At 37.4% G+C, this 17,605-nt stretch overlaps 1 protein-coding gene across 2 annotated transcripts in view; it reads right to left on the minus strand.

Annotated features, from left to right (window-relative positions):
- LOC125228590 (neprilysin-4-like) overlaps positions 1 to 17,605 on the minus strand; it is a 97,016-nt gene that overhangs the window by 20,921 nt on the left and 58,490 nt on the right. For both annotated transcript variants that reach the window (XM_048133212.1, XM_048133211.1), the window contains exons 3-6: positions 8,999 to 9,141; positions 2,376 to 2,505; positions 1,380 to 1,495; positions 733 to 935 (exon numbers count right to left, since the gene is read on the minus strand). In XM_048133212.1, coding sequence (XP_047989169.1) covers positions 733 to 935; positions 1,380 to 1,495; positions 2,376 to 2,505; positions 8,999 to 9,141 — 592 coding nt within the window. The remainder of the gene's footprint in view (positions 1 to 732; positions 936 to 1,379; positions 1,496 to 2,375; positions 2,506 to 8,998; positions 9,142 to 17,605) is intronic.

Here is a 17,605-nt window from a genome sequence, read left to right on the forward strand (position 1 = left end):
GAAATAGTTGAAGAGATGGAGAGTGACATAGGCTATTACTTTTTGTCTCTTTTTAACGCGAGCGAAGCCGCGGGAAAAAGCTAGTATTACATAAAGGTGAAGTTAGGATTCAGACTGCACCAGCATTACTATCGCAAATGTCAAAAATCCGGGCACCAACATTGATCTTGTTATTTGTGGAAATAATGACGTCATTCTGAGAACTACACAATTACACTGCTTCAGCCAAATTCTTAAAGAAAATTTCATTGTCGTTTAAGAATTTCTAGTTAAAAATTTTCGTGTAGCTATGCAGTAGGCAGCATTACTAAAGAGAAATTTCCATAAGTACTTAAAGGAAAACAATTTTGTTTTGCAGAACCCGATTATCCTTATCAAAGTCGACGGTCGGAAATATAAATCTGCAAATACTTGTACCTGTATTTTATCCGTTGAGGATGAAACAATAAAAAGATTATAAACAATTGAATCATCTGTGAGATTAATTAAATGTGGGTTATTCCATAACTAATACAGTAAAAACATTACCCACATCCTCATTTCATATTGTAGCGGATATCAAATTCAAAATACATATTTGGCATTGTCGTCTGTGTTCGTAAAATACCGTTCCAACCTTTCTGGTGTTTCGGGTGTCCATGGCGTATAGCTATATCGACGATTCAATCCATTGACTGTCATCGAAAACTCAAAAGTCTGTTAACGGAGACAAGACATAATAAAATGGCTTACCACAACTCGGTTCCTGCTAGTATTCCTCACATCCTCAGCTACTTGGACGCTAAGGATCACACTGAGCCCTAGTTCCCTCCTCCCCCGCCCCGCTACGTATTCCCAACTGAAGTTAGCGGAGGCCTCGCTCGGCGGGCGCGGTGGGAGGGTTAAGTCTTCTAGAATCTTCTGGATTGGTTTGATTCCCTCTGCTTCCAGTTTATCTGGGGATGGAAATGTTAAATCTCTCAACGTATACATACATACAATCACGTCTGTATCACATGAAGGGCAGAGCCAGAGCCCGACAGAGCCCATGAAACTATTCAAATCTCAGTGCCACTCTTGGCAATTAAGGGGTTGAAAATGGGTTGAAAGAAAACGAAATTGTGACAATTCAGTAACAGGTTGCCAGCCTCTCGCCTACACGCCACAATTTAATCCGTATCCCACAGTCGACTTCTATGACACCCAAAGGAAGAAAGGGGGTGGTGAAATTCTTAGCCTGTCACCACACGGGCAATTTATACTTATCCACAGATAATTCTTCGAAAAATTACTGAAAATATTCTGTTTTTAAAATGAGAGGACCCATAAATTTTCTTTGAACGTTTTCTGATAGTAATAACATAGAGGAGCTGTTATCAAACTTGTCACTGACAACTCACCGACATTAATGCAAGTCCTGTACAAAGCCTTGGCTTTGAGGACGCTCTGCGGCAGACTGGGATCATCTTCCATTTCCAGGAGCTCCCGCAGGTCTGACACTAGCCGCTCTCGTAACCTGGAAAGATAGACTTTGTAAGTGCCAAAAGAGATGGGACAAGGGGAAAAGAAAACCAGGCAAATTGGTTCTGGATCGATCCTGCCGAGTAAAATCATCTTTGTGCGACTAAACTGCTATTATATAAGGGCAACACTATTCTATAAGGACTAAACTTCTATTCTATATTGTTGTGTTTTTATTGTTGTTGTATTCGTTGGTGCAAGTGGCCCTAAGTAAATTAAATAAAACGGTAACCTAGGCGTGCCTAAGCACTCGGCTCAATTCCCTACCCACTTTGCCTTATTCCTAAGTAAGTACCTATACCTAAATACATTCACAAGAAGGCAGAAACAGGAGACTCAACTAGGGTTTCTGATTTCTCGACCATTTTTCTCGTCTCGAATGAAGCCAAAATTCTCGAGAAGTCTCGAGTTCGAGACTCTCGAGCAGAAACCCTACTCTCAACCTTTCCCAAGGAAAATGCCAACGCTACGCATCGTTACCCTTGACATCAACTCTTGGGAGACGCTTAATGTGTAGGATGTATGTGAATGAGCGTACTTTGCACGTAAGTCCTATGGTATAGACCATTCCGGTACTGGGTTCTTTTTGATCGTGCCGCCACACGCAAACTCAGATTTCCGCCACACGCAAACGTTTTGGTTGAGGATAACGATGACTTGACCTACGCTTGGAAGACGCTCATGTGGATAAAAGTCTAACGGCCCGGCCACGACGTTGGTCTAAGCGTGACAGCGGTGATCGGCAGCCATACGTGCGAATGAAAAGTCCCATCGCTGTGTCTCGCTCCAATGTACGGCCGCCGCTCACTGCTGTCGCGCTTAGACCAATGTCGTGGCTGGGCCGTAAGAGGAAGGTTCTCTAAGGTAGGTCTTACCTTGCAAGTTGGTCCCATGACGTGGCCCATTCCGGCACAGGATTCTTCTTAATCCAGCCACCGCATGCGAACTCGTAGAAGTCTGTGCAAGGGTCCACGTCTTTGTTTAGAGCTGCGATGATGCGGGATGCTGGGAAAAGATATCAAAAAATAATGCCGCTGAAGTGTAAACAGAGAAAGGAAAGGTTACCGCTTCGAACACCGGCACCGGCCGAATAGCTCGTACTGTGACAGGGAGTATATCAAAAGCTTGCGATATTTTTATTTTCCCCTCACTAGCTCGGAAACACGTGTTTTGTCCTTTAATACCAGCGGGTAAAAACGCATTTTATCCACTAGTGGGTAAAGTAATTTGACCTTGAATAAAGTCAAATTAACTGCTTTAAAATTGATAAAAGTAGGTGAATCTAGTAATAAAGATGATTTACCACCTGTGGAACTACTGGAAGCAGTGATAAACGCATTTTTTGCGTTGTGGTTTCCTCGCTATAGTGAGGGGAAAAGTTTTGTGTTACACTCTGGTGCAAATGTATTTTACTTCTCGTGTGTTAAAAAACTCGCAAGTTCAGGATTCTATTCTCGAACCACTCGCTTCGCTCGTGGTTCAACTATAGAATCCTTTCACCTGCTCGTTTTTCAATTCCACACTCGGCGTTAAAATACAACTTTGCCCCCTTGTATAACAAATAACTATTCCTTCGTCTTTTCCTTCCCTTTAATTTACATGCCTTTAGATAAACGCTAAGACCAAACGGTTATGTTTATAACTTGTAGGTATTCAATTCTAAAAAAAATAATGTTGAGGAGCCTAAATGTACGAGACAGACCACAGTTACGTATCTATAATCTCTTTCCTAGAATTACATTAGCTTTGTTTTTTTTTATGGTTATTCAAATTATTGAAATACATGTAAGTGCAAACTATTTAAAACTAATTAATAATTCATATAATATCACGACGCAAATACTTAGGAACCTAAGTGTTAGTTTCATTTACATAAAGCGTCACAATTTTGAATCATCTCCCAGTAATATATGCAACCACGTGGCATTGTATCTGTAACATTATGCATATTTTACATTAAGGGTCCATTTACACGGAGCAAGAACTTTGCCGTATTGGATTGGTCTGCTGAATCGTATGTAACCTCAACAGGGCGCAATGTAACTAACATCGTATGCGTATGCGCGCCGTGTAAATAAGCCTTAACAATAGTTACAATATTAAAATCCTTCCATAATTGTTGTAATTGTATCATTTTCCCGTGAAAACGCGCAGTTTCCCTACGCGCGTGGATTATTTAATTCTCGAATTAAAATAATTAAAAACTAGTTCAAATGACGATGGTCGTATGCCTCAGTATGAAAATATGTTGTGATGATACAACTCACAAGTACATGCATTTAACTCATCATTTTGCTTTAAAAGGAAACTATTAAAGGAAATCGATGCGTAGGTATGAAAAATACGCATAAAAACGCATAAATAAATATTATTACGTCAGAAATAATTGTAGGGCTATCACTATTAAGCCAGCGGGGTATTTTAATGGAATTTTCATATGGTAATTTATTTGTTTTATGCGTATAGTTTTCTTAATTATTCATGCGTTGTATGATGATCTAGTGATGTTGTAGTATATCACATGCACGTGTACCATTCACGTTTTTCTCTAGACATCGCAAAGTTAGGAAAATTAAACGCTATACTCTGTCAAACGAGTCTGTCAGTAAATAAAAACAAAGAAAACTATATGCATCCTTTTCTTTAGGGTGCTAGAGAAAAGGATACCTATAGTTTTCTTTGTTCTTATTTACTGACAGACTTGTTTGATGGAGTATATTTAGGTCATTTTTACACCGCTCCCAGAAGGAACACATATTTTATCAATAGGTACTAAGTAATCAAGACGAATAAAAAACGTAGTAGGTATTATAAGTGTAACTGGGGCGTTAACTTACATTGTTTTGACCACAAAATAGTACATTACGATACAAGTGCGGAAAAAAGGAAGTTCGAAATGAGTGGCGATAAAACGACACGAGTTACGAATTTCCTTTTTCAGTACAGATGGTCCTTTGAAATTTCCACCTGACAAGTAATGACCCACTTCTCGCACTAGTTAGTGCGTGAAAATAGAATAGAATAGAATTTTTATTGCTCTCATGTTGGTGTACAGATCTTACACTAGGTATAATGGTTACATAACAACAGGTGTAGGGGGAAGCGGGGCAGATACGTACACCTTTTTTCAAAATTGATTTTAGAGCCCAAAATGATCTTCAAATACATTTTTTTTGTACCTAGTTGACAGCATATTTATTAAGGTATACAAAATTTACGTTTTCTTGTTAAATTTATACCCAGAGTCAGAGATATATTGATTTAAACAAAAAATGGTATTTGTGTAATTCTGCCCCACATGCAGGGCACTTTGATATCTAGTATGGGACACTTTGATACATCAATTTAGGGCACTTTGATACATATCAAACTGCCCCTAACAGCATGCGTTTCAGAACAACACACTTAGCTGACCAATGATAATCCTTTTAAACATTACAAAAAGTTTATTAATGGTTAATTAAGTGTGGTGCTCTTGATACCTACGTACCTACCAGTAAGGTTATTAGGAAAGGTACACTAAAGGGGCACTTTGATACGTTCAAAACTGCCCCAACCAAAGTACCCCATTCGACAAATTAAAATAAAATATTTATTAAAAATATACTATGAAGTTTTAGTTCTAAATAATAAGCCAACTTGATAACTGAATAGATATACTTACTGCTTTTAATAATGCTCATCCATTAAACTCTTTAAATTTGCGGCACCACTCGATCAGAAACACGTAAAATTTTTACTTAGGGACCGCGAAAACGAAAACACGTTTCGACGCGCTGAGCGGCAACGGCTGACTGGCGAGCGGCGCGGCCGCCGGTACGTCACTCACACATACAAAGGCACGTTTGAGTGTTGCCGCAGGTGTATTTAAGCTTGTAGGTAAGGAGTTAGTGTGGGTGTTCAAAACTGCCCCCTGTGCCTAACTACCCCGCTTCCCCCTACCCATATAAGTATATTTAAAAAAAGTACCATCTGTACTGAAAAGGACTTTTTAAAACGTGTCGATTTAAAACTTTCCCTTCGGTCGTGTTTTAATTTATCGCCACTAGTTGCGAGGGATACCCCCATTTGCCAGAATTTCATTTGCCATAATTTTATTTGCCATCCTATTCAACAATCATAATATTGTTTCTCATAACATCTTATGGGTTGTCTATTGTTTGCCCGACAGTCATTTAACATAATATTCATATGCCCGAATCTAACTTGCCTGAATTTCATTTGCCCGAATGATTTGTTTACCATAAAAATTGTATGACATACTGGTTGTTTATCCGAACATTACCTTCCATAATCGTACAATGCCATACTATTTGTTAGCCATATTATTAAGTGCAATAATATGGTTTAATATAATATTCAAACGCCATAAGCAATTATTGCCATATTAATTGTTGCCCATATTATTACCTAACCTACTTTCTGATAGCAGTTTCATTTTCCCGGGGGTCACAGTTCTAACCTAACCTAACCTACTTTTCAAGCAGTTTCATTTTCCAGGGGGTCACAATTCTAACCTAACCTACTTTCTGATAGCAGTTTTATTTTCCAGGGGGTCGCAGTTCTAACCTAACCTAACCTACTTTCTGATAGCATTTTCATTTTCCAGGGGGTTACAGTTCTAACCTAACCTAACCTACTTTTCAAGCAGTTTCATTTTCCAGGGGGTCACAGTTCTAACCTAACCTAACCTACTTTTTGATAGCAGTTTCATTTTCCAGGGGGTCACAGTTCTAACCTAACCTACTTTCTGATAGCATTTTTATTTTCCAGGGGGTCACAGTTCTAACCTAACCTAACCTACTTTCTGATAGCAGATTCATTCTCTAGTACTTCTAGTAGTGTCGTCTCTGTGATAATTACGCATTTCGATGATTCTGCCAAATCATATTATGGAAATTGACTTTTCTGGTCGCCAATTTGGATGACAAATGATGGTATGGAAAGTGGTAATTACTGATTTCGATGATTCTGACAAATGACATTATGGAAACTGACTTCATGGGAAACAAAGTTTCTGGCACTTGATTAATATAGTAAACAATGATTATGGCATAAGATGTTATGAGAAACAATATTATGATTGTTGAATAGGGTGGCAAATAAAATTATGGCAAATGAAATTCTGGCAAATGGGGGTATCCGGGATACCCCCATTTGCCAGAATTTCATTTGCCATAATTTTATTTGCCATCCTATTCAACAATCATAATATTGTTTCTCATAACATCTTATGCCATAATCATTGTTTACTATATTAATCTAGTGCCAGAAACTTTTTTTCCCATAAAGTCAGTTTCCATAATGTCATTTGTCAGAATCATCGAAATCCGTAATTACCACATTCCATACCATCATTTGTCATACAAATTAGCGTCCAGAAAAGTCAATTTCCATAATGTGCTTTGGCAGAATCGAAAACTACTATAATAGGTACTAGAAGGACTAGAGAATGAAACTGCTATCAGAAAGTAGGTTAGGTTAGGTTAGAACTGTGACCCCCTGGAAAATGAAACTGCTATCAGAAAGTAGGTTAGGTTAGGTTAGAACTGTGAACCTCTGGAAAAGGAAACTGCTTGAAAAGTAGGTTAGGTTAGGTTAGAACTGTGACCCCCGGAAAATGAAAATACTATCAGACAGTAGGTTAGGTTAGGTTAGAACTGCGACCCCTGGAAAATGAAACTGCTATCAGAAAGTAGGTTAGGTTAGGTTAGGTTAGAACTGTGACCCCCTGGAGAATGAAACTGCTGGAAAAGTAGGTTAGGTTAGGTTAGAACTGTGACCCCTGGAAAATGAAACTGCTATCAGAAAGTAGGTTAGGTTAGGTAATAATATGGGCAACAATTAATATGGCAATAATTGCTTATGGCGTTTGAATATTCTATGAAACCATATTATTGCACTTAATAATATGGCTAACAAATAGTATGGCATTGTATAATTATGGAAGGTAATATTCGGATAAACAACGAGTATGTCATATGATTTTTATGGTAAACAAATCATTCGGGAAAATGAAATTCAGGCAAGTTAGATTCGGGCAAATGTATATTATGTTAAATGACTGTCGGGCAAACAATAGACAACCGGGGGTATCCCCATCTTATGCCATAATCATTGTTTACTATATTAATCTAGTGTCAGAAACTTTGTTTCCCATAAAGTCAGTTTCCATAATGTCATTTGTCAGAATCATCGAAATCCGTAATTACCACATTCCATACCATCATTTGTCATACAAATTAGCGTCCAGAAAAGTCAATTTCCATAATGTGCTTTGGCAGAATCGAAAACTACTATAATAGGTACTAGAAGGACTAGAGAATGAAACTGCTATCAGAAAGTAGGTTAGGTTAGGTTAGAACTGTGACCCCCTGGAAAATGAAACTGCTATCAGAAAGTAGGTTAGGTTAGGTTAGAACTGCGACCCCCTGGAAAATGAAACTGCTATCAGAAAGTAGGTTAGGTTAGGTTAGAACTGTGAACCTCTGGAAAAGGAAACTGCTTGAAAAGTAGGTTAGGTTAGGTTAGAACGGTGACCCCCCGGAAAATGAAAATACTATCAGACAGTAGGTTAGGTTAGGTTAGAACTGCGACCCCCTGGAAAATGAAACTGCTATCAGAAAGTTGGTTAGGTTAGGTTAGAACTGTGACCCCCTGGAGAATGAAACTGCTGGAAAAGTAGGTTAGGTTAGGTTAGAACTGTGACCCCTGGAAAATGAAACTGCTATCAGAAAGTAGGTTAGGTTAGGTAATAATATGGGCAACAATTAATATGGCAATAATTGCTTATGGCGTTTGAATATTCTATGAAACCATATTATTGCACTTAATAATATGGCTAACAAATAGTATGGCATTGTATGATTATGGAAGGTAATATTCGGATAAACAACGAGTATGTCATATGATTTTTATGGTAAACAAATCATTCGGGCAAATGAAATTGAGGCAAGTTAGATTCGGGCAAATGAATATTATGTTAAATGACTGTCGGGCAAACAATAGACAACCTAGTTGCGAACTTCATTTTTTACGCACTTGTATCGAATGTACTATTTCAGTACATATTATGGTGTTTTTTTACGCACTAGTGCGAGATGTGGTTCATTTCTAGTCAGGTCGAAACTTCGGATTGCCATCTGTACTCGTCCTACGACACACGTGCGAAAAGGAAATTCCTAACTCGTGTCGAATGTAAATACTATTCTTAAAAGAGTTTAATTCGTAGTGCTGATGCGTTTGAGAAAATTGAATAGGTTTTAAAATGCTATGGACTGTACTCCTAGAACTGCAGTTTGTTTACTTTATACTAGTTTTTGCCCGCGGCTTCGCTCTCGTTAGAAAGAGACCAAAAGTAACCTATGTCACTCTCCATCCCTTCAACTATCTCCACTTAAAAAATTACGTCAATTCGTCGCTCCGTTTTGCCATGAAAGACGGACAAACAAACAGACACACACTTTCCCATTTATAATATTAGTATGGATGTACTCACCAGTCCCGACGCACTCCTCGCTGAGACACGGCCTCGGGCTCCAGTGCTCCGTGAGCACCAGCACCGCGGTGTACACGGCGAGGGCTATCAGGGACACTCCCAGGGCTCCGATGAGGACCGACGAGCACCGGACTGTGCGTTCTCTGAAACAAACATGCGAGAATTTTAGAAATATCACTACAGTAAGTTTCCTAGAGAAAGATAGAAGAGGAAGATACTTAGGCTTGAAGTTGATTGGAAGATTTTAGTACTTAATGAGAGTTTGTAACGAGAACAACACCGAACGACCACGGGCGCGCCATCTGTTGTAGCTGCGGTGCTTTACTCGGTGCTGCGGTGTCTTCTAGCTAAGTAAACCTACCTAGCCATGCTTGCATCCACCTTTGCTGGGTCATGCAGGTTCAGTGAGGTATCACTAACTTGTAACCTTGTCAATAAAGTCTAGATTCGTACTCTCGGTTTTCTCTCCACTTCGCCAAACGCCATCCCGCCTTACAAGTATTGAATGATTCACATTTATTTTCATTATTATTGGTTAAGTGAACGCAGCCGACGCGCGCGAAGGAGGGTAGATCGCGCGCTGTCTACGCAACTTTGACATCCTCCCGCCTGCTTCAGTTTTCCGTGATCATGATGCATGCAACTGCGTTGAAATATCGGGAGCTCGACAAAAATCATATATCCCGGTCAATATAAGTCTAAGTGCCGAATATTCCTTAGTTACGTACCGAACTTTATTTATTTAGACCTACGAAATGTGTCAGTTATGAAAAGTTTTAAAACACATGCAGGTAATGTTCTTGGTAATTTCATAAAATATCTTTGTGTGACCGAATTATCGCTGTTTAGTGGGTAGGTAGGTTGTTAGGTTGTATCCCTGGGGTACTATTGAAAAAACAGCGTTTAGGCCAGATGACAGAGCTGACATCTGAGCGATGTGTGTGTGGGACATCGTTTCAGAGGTCAAGATTATTTTTGAATCACAAAGGCAGAATAAGTAGTTAGGACGTGCTTTTACAGCGAATTCGTGTGACTCATAACACATAACTTGCAAATACAGTTGCAATGTGTTTGTTGGTGCCTAAAACTCGGACCGTAACGTTCGCAGAATGTTCTCACATTATCGTGTCATATCGCGTATCTTCACTCACGAATCTCCGACAAACATCTAGCCCAAGAGCTATCCGGTCTCGCTACTACTGGGAAAATAACTTAATTCTATAACAGTACTTTTTATGTCACCAAAAATTAAGTTTGGTAATTTGGTATAGTTTTTTTAGTTAAGCCACCAAAATTTGTGACAAAAAACGTATAATATAATAAAAAAAAGATTATTTTAATTCACTAAAAATCAGGCGAAAATGGTATCAGGACTTTTGTTTTAAATTCGACTACTTTAATTTATGACATTTATAACACATTAAGAAACCACCTATTTTTGTGAATGATACTTTGTAGTAACAAGAAGCGGAGTAATTAAATTAGTTATGACACAAGCAATAATAGGACAAGTGAAGTTATGGTTGTTTTGTACATACATTATGTGTTGAAACACTATTTCTACTGAAACCACCCTAAAAACAAAACGGAAGTTCAATATTTTACTAGCTCGGAAGAACATTCACGGCAAAAATTATATCAGCAAAAAAATTGGAACAGACTTTTCGTTAGGATCATAATAAAGAAGTATAAAAAATAAGCCACCTTTAAATGCACGCCAAGAAGCGCTAAAACCTGTACTGAAAGAAGTATTTTCATATTTTTCATTAACCTACAAACTCTACTATTGACGATGTCATTTTCTGCATTATTTCAAAAGTTAGTTATTCATTCGTATTTTCATTACATCGCGGTATAATAATATATTTCGCTACCTTTACTATCGCTTAAATAGCTCAGTTATAGTAGCGTAAGACGATGGGCGCGCTCCTGACCTGACGTCGTGGGTTCGATCCTCGGCAGTGGAAATCTTTTTTCTTGTTTTTCTTTTTTTCTTTTATACCCTTTTCAACCCTCTCTTTTTAAATATAGATTTTTTTAGTATTAGATTTACAGCCCATTTCGTTGAAATTTTGTTAGACACATGTAATGCAATAAGTTTAAAAATTGTCTTTCAGTATTAGTATTAATTGAAGGTAACCTAAGGTTCAACATCGTTCCTACTAACCGCAGTACTCTGTCTTAGCTAACCATCGCTAGACGATATGCCCTTGTAATAAGGATTACAAATGTACAGTGACAGTTGTCCGGTATGACTCATAGATTTTTATAAAATATATTATTCAGCTAGATTGAGTTGTTAGGCCAAAAAGTGTGTCCACATGAGAGGGTAAAGTTGGGGCTGGTCTCCCTCTCGCACTTATTGCCACTGTCAAAATTATTTAAATGACGTCATCACTGTCATTATTTGGGGATACCAGTCAATATTCAAAGTTATTACCAAATGTACTAATACCGAATTAAAGGTTTTTTTTTAATTGCGCAAATCTTTGGTTTTATGGCTTCATAATAATGACTTACCAATTCGTTACAAGGTATTAATATCCTTGCCTCGATATAATACAAAAATCATTTAAGAAGTTTATAAACTTAGTTATCATACAGGTAAAAATACTACTACTATAGTAATCTCTTTAACACTGGTCACACGTGCGAGAGGGACACCAGCCCCAACTTTGACCCTCTCATGTGGACACACTTTTACTAGTCTAATAAGAACGCCTTTCTGCACCGGTGATAAAGTTCAATTTAGTATGGCAAAAAAAGTGTGAGCTCAGTCCCTATTGAAAGTCCATGGTATGACTCAATGAAAAATTGGCTAAATAGTAATCGGAAAACAAGCAAAAAGGGTAGAATATATTTCTATAAGTTATTTCTTGTGATTACATTACAAAATGAATGTATTATACATTATAATACTCGTTGTAATTGTATAGATTTAAATAAATAATTTTATTAGTTCAAATTAATGACCGTCAAGGAACAAAAACTATTGAGTCGCTATTAGACCGTTTTCACATTATCCGATCCGATAACGGATGTCGGAAGGATATCAATAGAAGAATCCAAGATTCCGCCTGTAATGTATGGGATATCGGTCCGACATCCGATATCGGATCGGATAATGTGAAAACGCACTTAGGTCTACATTTTACACTTTTTAAAACCAAGATTAATTAGAGTCAGTTGTATGGTCGGTATGTAGTGTAAATAAAAAGTCGAAAAGTCTATTTGCTAAAATACTATATTGTAAAAGTACTAAAGTAAAAAAAAAACTATTTGCTATGTATTTTATATTTCAATAGGCAGGCTTTTGTACCCATATTACAGTACTTTCAATATGTGCTATCCTATAATTAAATTCGAACACTCGCGTAGACACTTCTAATACTATTTGCATATATAACATTAAATCTCCTTTTGAAAATAAATTTTAAAGAATATCCTACTATCAGATCAGAGCCACTAATATTTAATTTAAAACAAATGCCTATAATAAATAAATCCGATTAACCTTTGAGTTGTCTGCTGTCGAATTTAATTATTTTCATAGAAAATATTTTAATTTGTATCCTTCCAGCTCGAGATTCTTGGAAGCCCTGTAAATTTTTCTTTGTGACAACAAGATATGACATTTATTTCAGGAAATTTACACATACATACATTACATACATTTATTGTAATAAACGGAGTACAAGTGACCAAGATAAAGATGATACAGTAGGGTATTCTTAAAGTTTCACCTGTCACTGCAATGTCACATTTTCGATTTGTTTCAACCCCTTTTTGCCAAGAGTGGCACTGAAACTTGAGTAGTTTCATGTGCTCTGCTTACCCCTTCATGGGATACAGGCGTGATAGTATGTATGTATGTATGTATTCTTAAAGTTTATGTAATGAAGAAGTAAAATTGCGGCTTTTTTTAGGTACATATTTCTATTTATGGAACAAATTGGAAATATCTAATATATACCTACATACTTATTATATATTGGTAGCGGCTCCATTCGTTCAATATTCGTTCGCAATTCATTTTGACATTTAAGTCAATTGAGCATATTATGACAAAAGGTATTTTGATAAAAAGTTTTTAGTGTGTCGCAGTTCCATTTGTAATTTTGATACTTAGGTCTTTATACACTAAGTTGGTTATGGCATGAACGATTTTTTTCCTAAGCAGATAAGAAGTTAACGTTATTAGCATCAACAAGAATGTTATAAATGCAATTTAGACCCAGATTTAAAAAAAAAATTGTTATGAATTGTGCGTCTTTGTATTTAATGTCATTGCAGTAGCTTGTACTCATCAACTTATAATATAAATAAAAAAATGAATTAAAAAAGCTGTAATATATACGTATGCGACACTGAGATTTGAACCCGTGACCTGTGGCTTGTAAGTCTAACGATAATCGCCGGGGCTATACCTAGCCGTACCCATAGGTCGAAATTAGACTTTGCATAGCTTTCGCGTGTTTGTAACAAGCGTTGCTTCAACGATTCTGAAGAATGGAAGAATACATTTCACAAGATGACGGAGATCTGTCAAATGGTAGAAGAGAAAAACGTGAGATAGATGTATGTACTGACAAGTATATACTCTTTTCGACGACTGTCAAATCGCATGCCTAAAATAAATATGTAATTTTTTTAATTACTTTGGACTTTATTATCGGTGGGAAACGTCTGTTTTTAATCTACCTAAAATATTACTTATGTAGAAATACGCATGTAATGAGGAGGAACACTCAAAAGATATGACAGATGGCGCCACCCTATTAGTCCGTGAGACGTGAGAGTGAGAATCTGATAATTATGTTTTTTCTCTCTCTCTCACATATGAATGACAGTAACATGCCTAGACTCTTGCATAGGCGCCGCCTGGCGGGGTAAAATGTCAGTGTGCCTCCTCATTTACGTTAATGTGTAATAGAAGAACAGAATAAAAAGCATGTGACACGGCTCATCACCTAATCTCGGCCCAGCTCCACTGGCGTGGTGGTTTGCTATATGGATTCCTAAATGTAAGACACTAAAGTCCAAACCAAACCACGCAAAAAATGTAAATATACTATTAAATTAAAGTATTAAATAAAGGTCAAACTTATTGGGTGGATTATCATGCTGTTAATATTGTTAAATAGGGACAATAAAAGTCAACCTCGTACTATTATCTGTTTCGAATTTGCCCGGTCAGTTATTTAGATTTTTTTATTTCCATATAAATATGTTGGTGGTTTTTATATGTTAAATATCTAAAAAATTATGTGCTATTCATTTCTGCTTAAAAATATCTGTTATTATATCAGCTCTAGAGCACGTTAGACAAAATTCAAAAATTCTATATCAATAAAAATAGTCTTATTTCCCGTCATATATTTAGGTGGCTTCGGGTTGTAAACCTTAAAACTGATTTTTTTCTACATGTTTCCACCATTAAATTACTGTGAGGTATTTTGCTGAAAGAAAACGCTTATTTTCTGGGCGTAGTTTTTTTTAATATCTTCCATTCCAAACTATTGGTGGATTCGTAAATATAGGTTTTTTAAATTGCGATTAAGCGCTGTATATGAAATAAAACTACTGTTATAGAATTATTTTCAAAAATATCGTACCGGTCTTAGGCTAATCGTGCGACTCATTCGACGAGACTCGAGAGGCTCCATTCAAACTTGAACTACATATAAGTCTAAAATTAGCTCAGGTTTCGATATGTATCGGATATGTCTGAGTCTCAAGTGCAATTTCTACGGCACTTTATGCACTGACTTATGCAATCTTTATGTAGCTACTTTATGATGACATACAGCTAGGTTTTTTAAATGAATTTTTGAGGTACATTGGAGTTCGTATCGAATTAGGACATCAGATTTCCCGGGGATTGACTAAGATTTAACAGTTTCTTACAATTATGAACTCGTTTTGATACGAACTCAAAGATATCATTATTTTGCAATTTAAGCATATCAAATATCAATTTTAAAGGGGGGAACTATAACTGCGATTAAGGGTATAATAGTTTAGCAGCGAGTTGTGTGACTAAGTAATTCAAATGTATGTATTTCAATAAATTGCAACAACTTATACCATATATTATTCTGCTTATTTTAACCGCAGACTATTCGCAAATCATTGTGTCGTAACGGATATCATTGTGAATCTCCGACAGTCATCGCGACTCTTTCAACGAAAACTACTCAATAGAAATCCCGGAAACTGATTTGGATGTAACAACTTGATAAAGTTTTGAAGTGGATTTGATACGATGACACACGACGATGGTGACTATGATTTTGACACTGACATATACCGACATAATTGTGTTGTTTTTAATTTAACATCTAAATTCTTTATTTTCCATCTCCGTTTAGGAGGTCAGCGACCATCTATACGAGTATGTCCCTCTATATTCATAAGTAAAAACGACGGGGTGTTATAAGTTTGACGTGCCTATCTATCTGTCTGTCTGTCTGTCAGTCGGTCTGTCTGCCTGTCTGTTTGTCTGTCTGTCTCTCTGTCTATGTGTGTGTCAGTCTGTGGCATCGTAGCTCCTGAACGGATGAACCGATTTTGATTTAGTTTTTTTTAAAGCTGAATTAGTCGGGAGTGTTCTTAGCCATGTTTCATGAAAATTCAGGTCCGGGGTTTTTTTCAAAATTTTAATTTTGTGGCAGTGGCAGAGTGGCTCTGAAACTTAGTAGTTTATGTGCTCTGCCTACCCCTTTATGGGATACAGGCGTGATTATATGTATGCATGTGTAATTTTGTGGTTAGGTTATTCAGTTATTTCTCGGTCCATGATGTGCGCGTGCGCATACTACTAAGTTCTATGTCAGTATTGTCAGTCTCAGTATCAAGCTCATGATCACAATACATTCATCTTAGTGATCGCTGTGCATCCCATTTCACACACTTAGATATGATTTAAAGGGCCTATTTACACGGTGCGAGAACTCGCAGACGAGGTTCAGTAGTATTTGATAGGAGTATTGTATTGTATACCTACTGAAAGTATCTAACCTCAACAGTCCGCAATGAAATAAAATCATATGCGAATGAAATAATAGTAAATCAGGTTCAAAATCATCTTTAAAGTATCAAATAAAGATCAAAAGTATTAAAACCATATTAAATAGTTAATTGCGAATCGGTCAAACCCATTCGGCACGACCCGCGACCGCTAACGGCAGAAAGTGATTGTTATCTATATCGTTAGCACAGAATACACTACAGAGGGACCACTGTATCACTTACGAATAAATTTGTTTTTTTTTACATGCAGAAACGTCTGCGAGATGGCCCCGGCAAGGCCAGAGGTCGCAGGTTCGAGTCCGGAGGTGTGAATTTTTCTATTTTTCCTTTAATTTAAAAACACGAATATTTTGATCAGGTGGTAATATTATTCGACATAATTATATACTTATTTTAGCGCCCGTCGTATGCACGAATTGTAAAGACGTTTTGGTGAAATATTTACCATCGCACTTAAAATTTTCTTTCATACTCAGGTTTCAGTTCCGAATTTTTTATTGTCAAATATTTTTGTTACTTTAGGATATGGGGTGATTAAGCAATTAGCTGATTACCTACCTAACTGTCCGTTAAAGTTATAAAATTCTTAATCTTTGGTTTAGTTTAATTCGATTATAATATGTAATAATAATATGTATTAATATGTAATATGTAATTATAATATGTAATATGCACAGTGGCTGTTTCGTACAGACTGGGTAGAAAGCGGCGCACACCTCTCCGCACCCTGAGCCGCTCACGAAATGTTGTCCCCTTGTCGCTCCGTGCGAGCGGCCGTTTTCGGGGACCCATGTAGTGAGTTGGCGAGTCACCGCCTGCCTATTTTGTCATGTTTTATAACATATGAGCAAGGCAGGTGCCATAGTATTTCCGATAGTACCGGTTACCAATCCACCAGCAACTCAACCTAATAGCCTGGTTTCTTTTTGTACCATTTTCTTACAATAGTTTACATTAACCGGGGCTTGTCCTTGGGTGCATTACTATAGTGCAGACAGGGATAATCGCCGGTTAGTGTCACATTACTTTTTAAATTAAACTGTCTTAAAGGGCCTCTGCGCTGTTGGCTTCGGCCCCACGCACGCCTCCCAAAAGTCCGGGACCCCATGGTCCCGAGAACTGGAAAGGACATACAAATAATAATAATAATAAAGCCGTTTATTTCCATGCAAACATAAAGGTTAACAAACAAGTACTTAAAAATAATCCGGTCTACATGGCCCCGCTTAGGGTATAGGCCTCCTCCATTTGTTTCCATAATTTTCTGTCCTGCGCTTTAAGCTTCCAGTCTCTACCCGCTATTTTCTTAATTTCGTTGGCCCAGCGATCCCTGGGTCTCCCTTGTCCTCTTTTTTTTCGAACTGGGCCTGGCCAGTCTGTTACGCGTTTTGTCCATCTTCCATCTGTGATGCGAGCTACGTGTCCCGCCCATCTCCATTTCAGTTGCAGGGCGTGTTGGCCTGCGTCTATCAGTTTTGTTTTTTCACGAATTTTTTTACTATTTATTTTGTCTCGTATTTTTATGCCCATGATACTTCGCTCTATAGCTCGCTGGCATGACTGTATTTTCGTTCT

The sequence above is a fragment of the Leguminivora glycinivorella genome, chromosome 8 (assembly GCF_023078275.1).
Source record: "Leguminivora glycinivorella isolate SPB_JAAS2020 chromosome 8, LegGlyc_1.1, whole genome shotgun sequence".
NCBI classification, from domain to species: domain Eukaryota; kingdom Metazoa; phylum Arthropoda; class Insecta; order Lepidoptera; family Tortricidae; genus Leguminivora; species Leguminivora glycinivorella.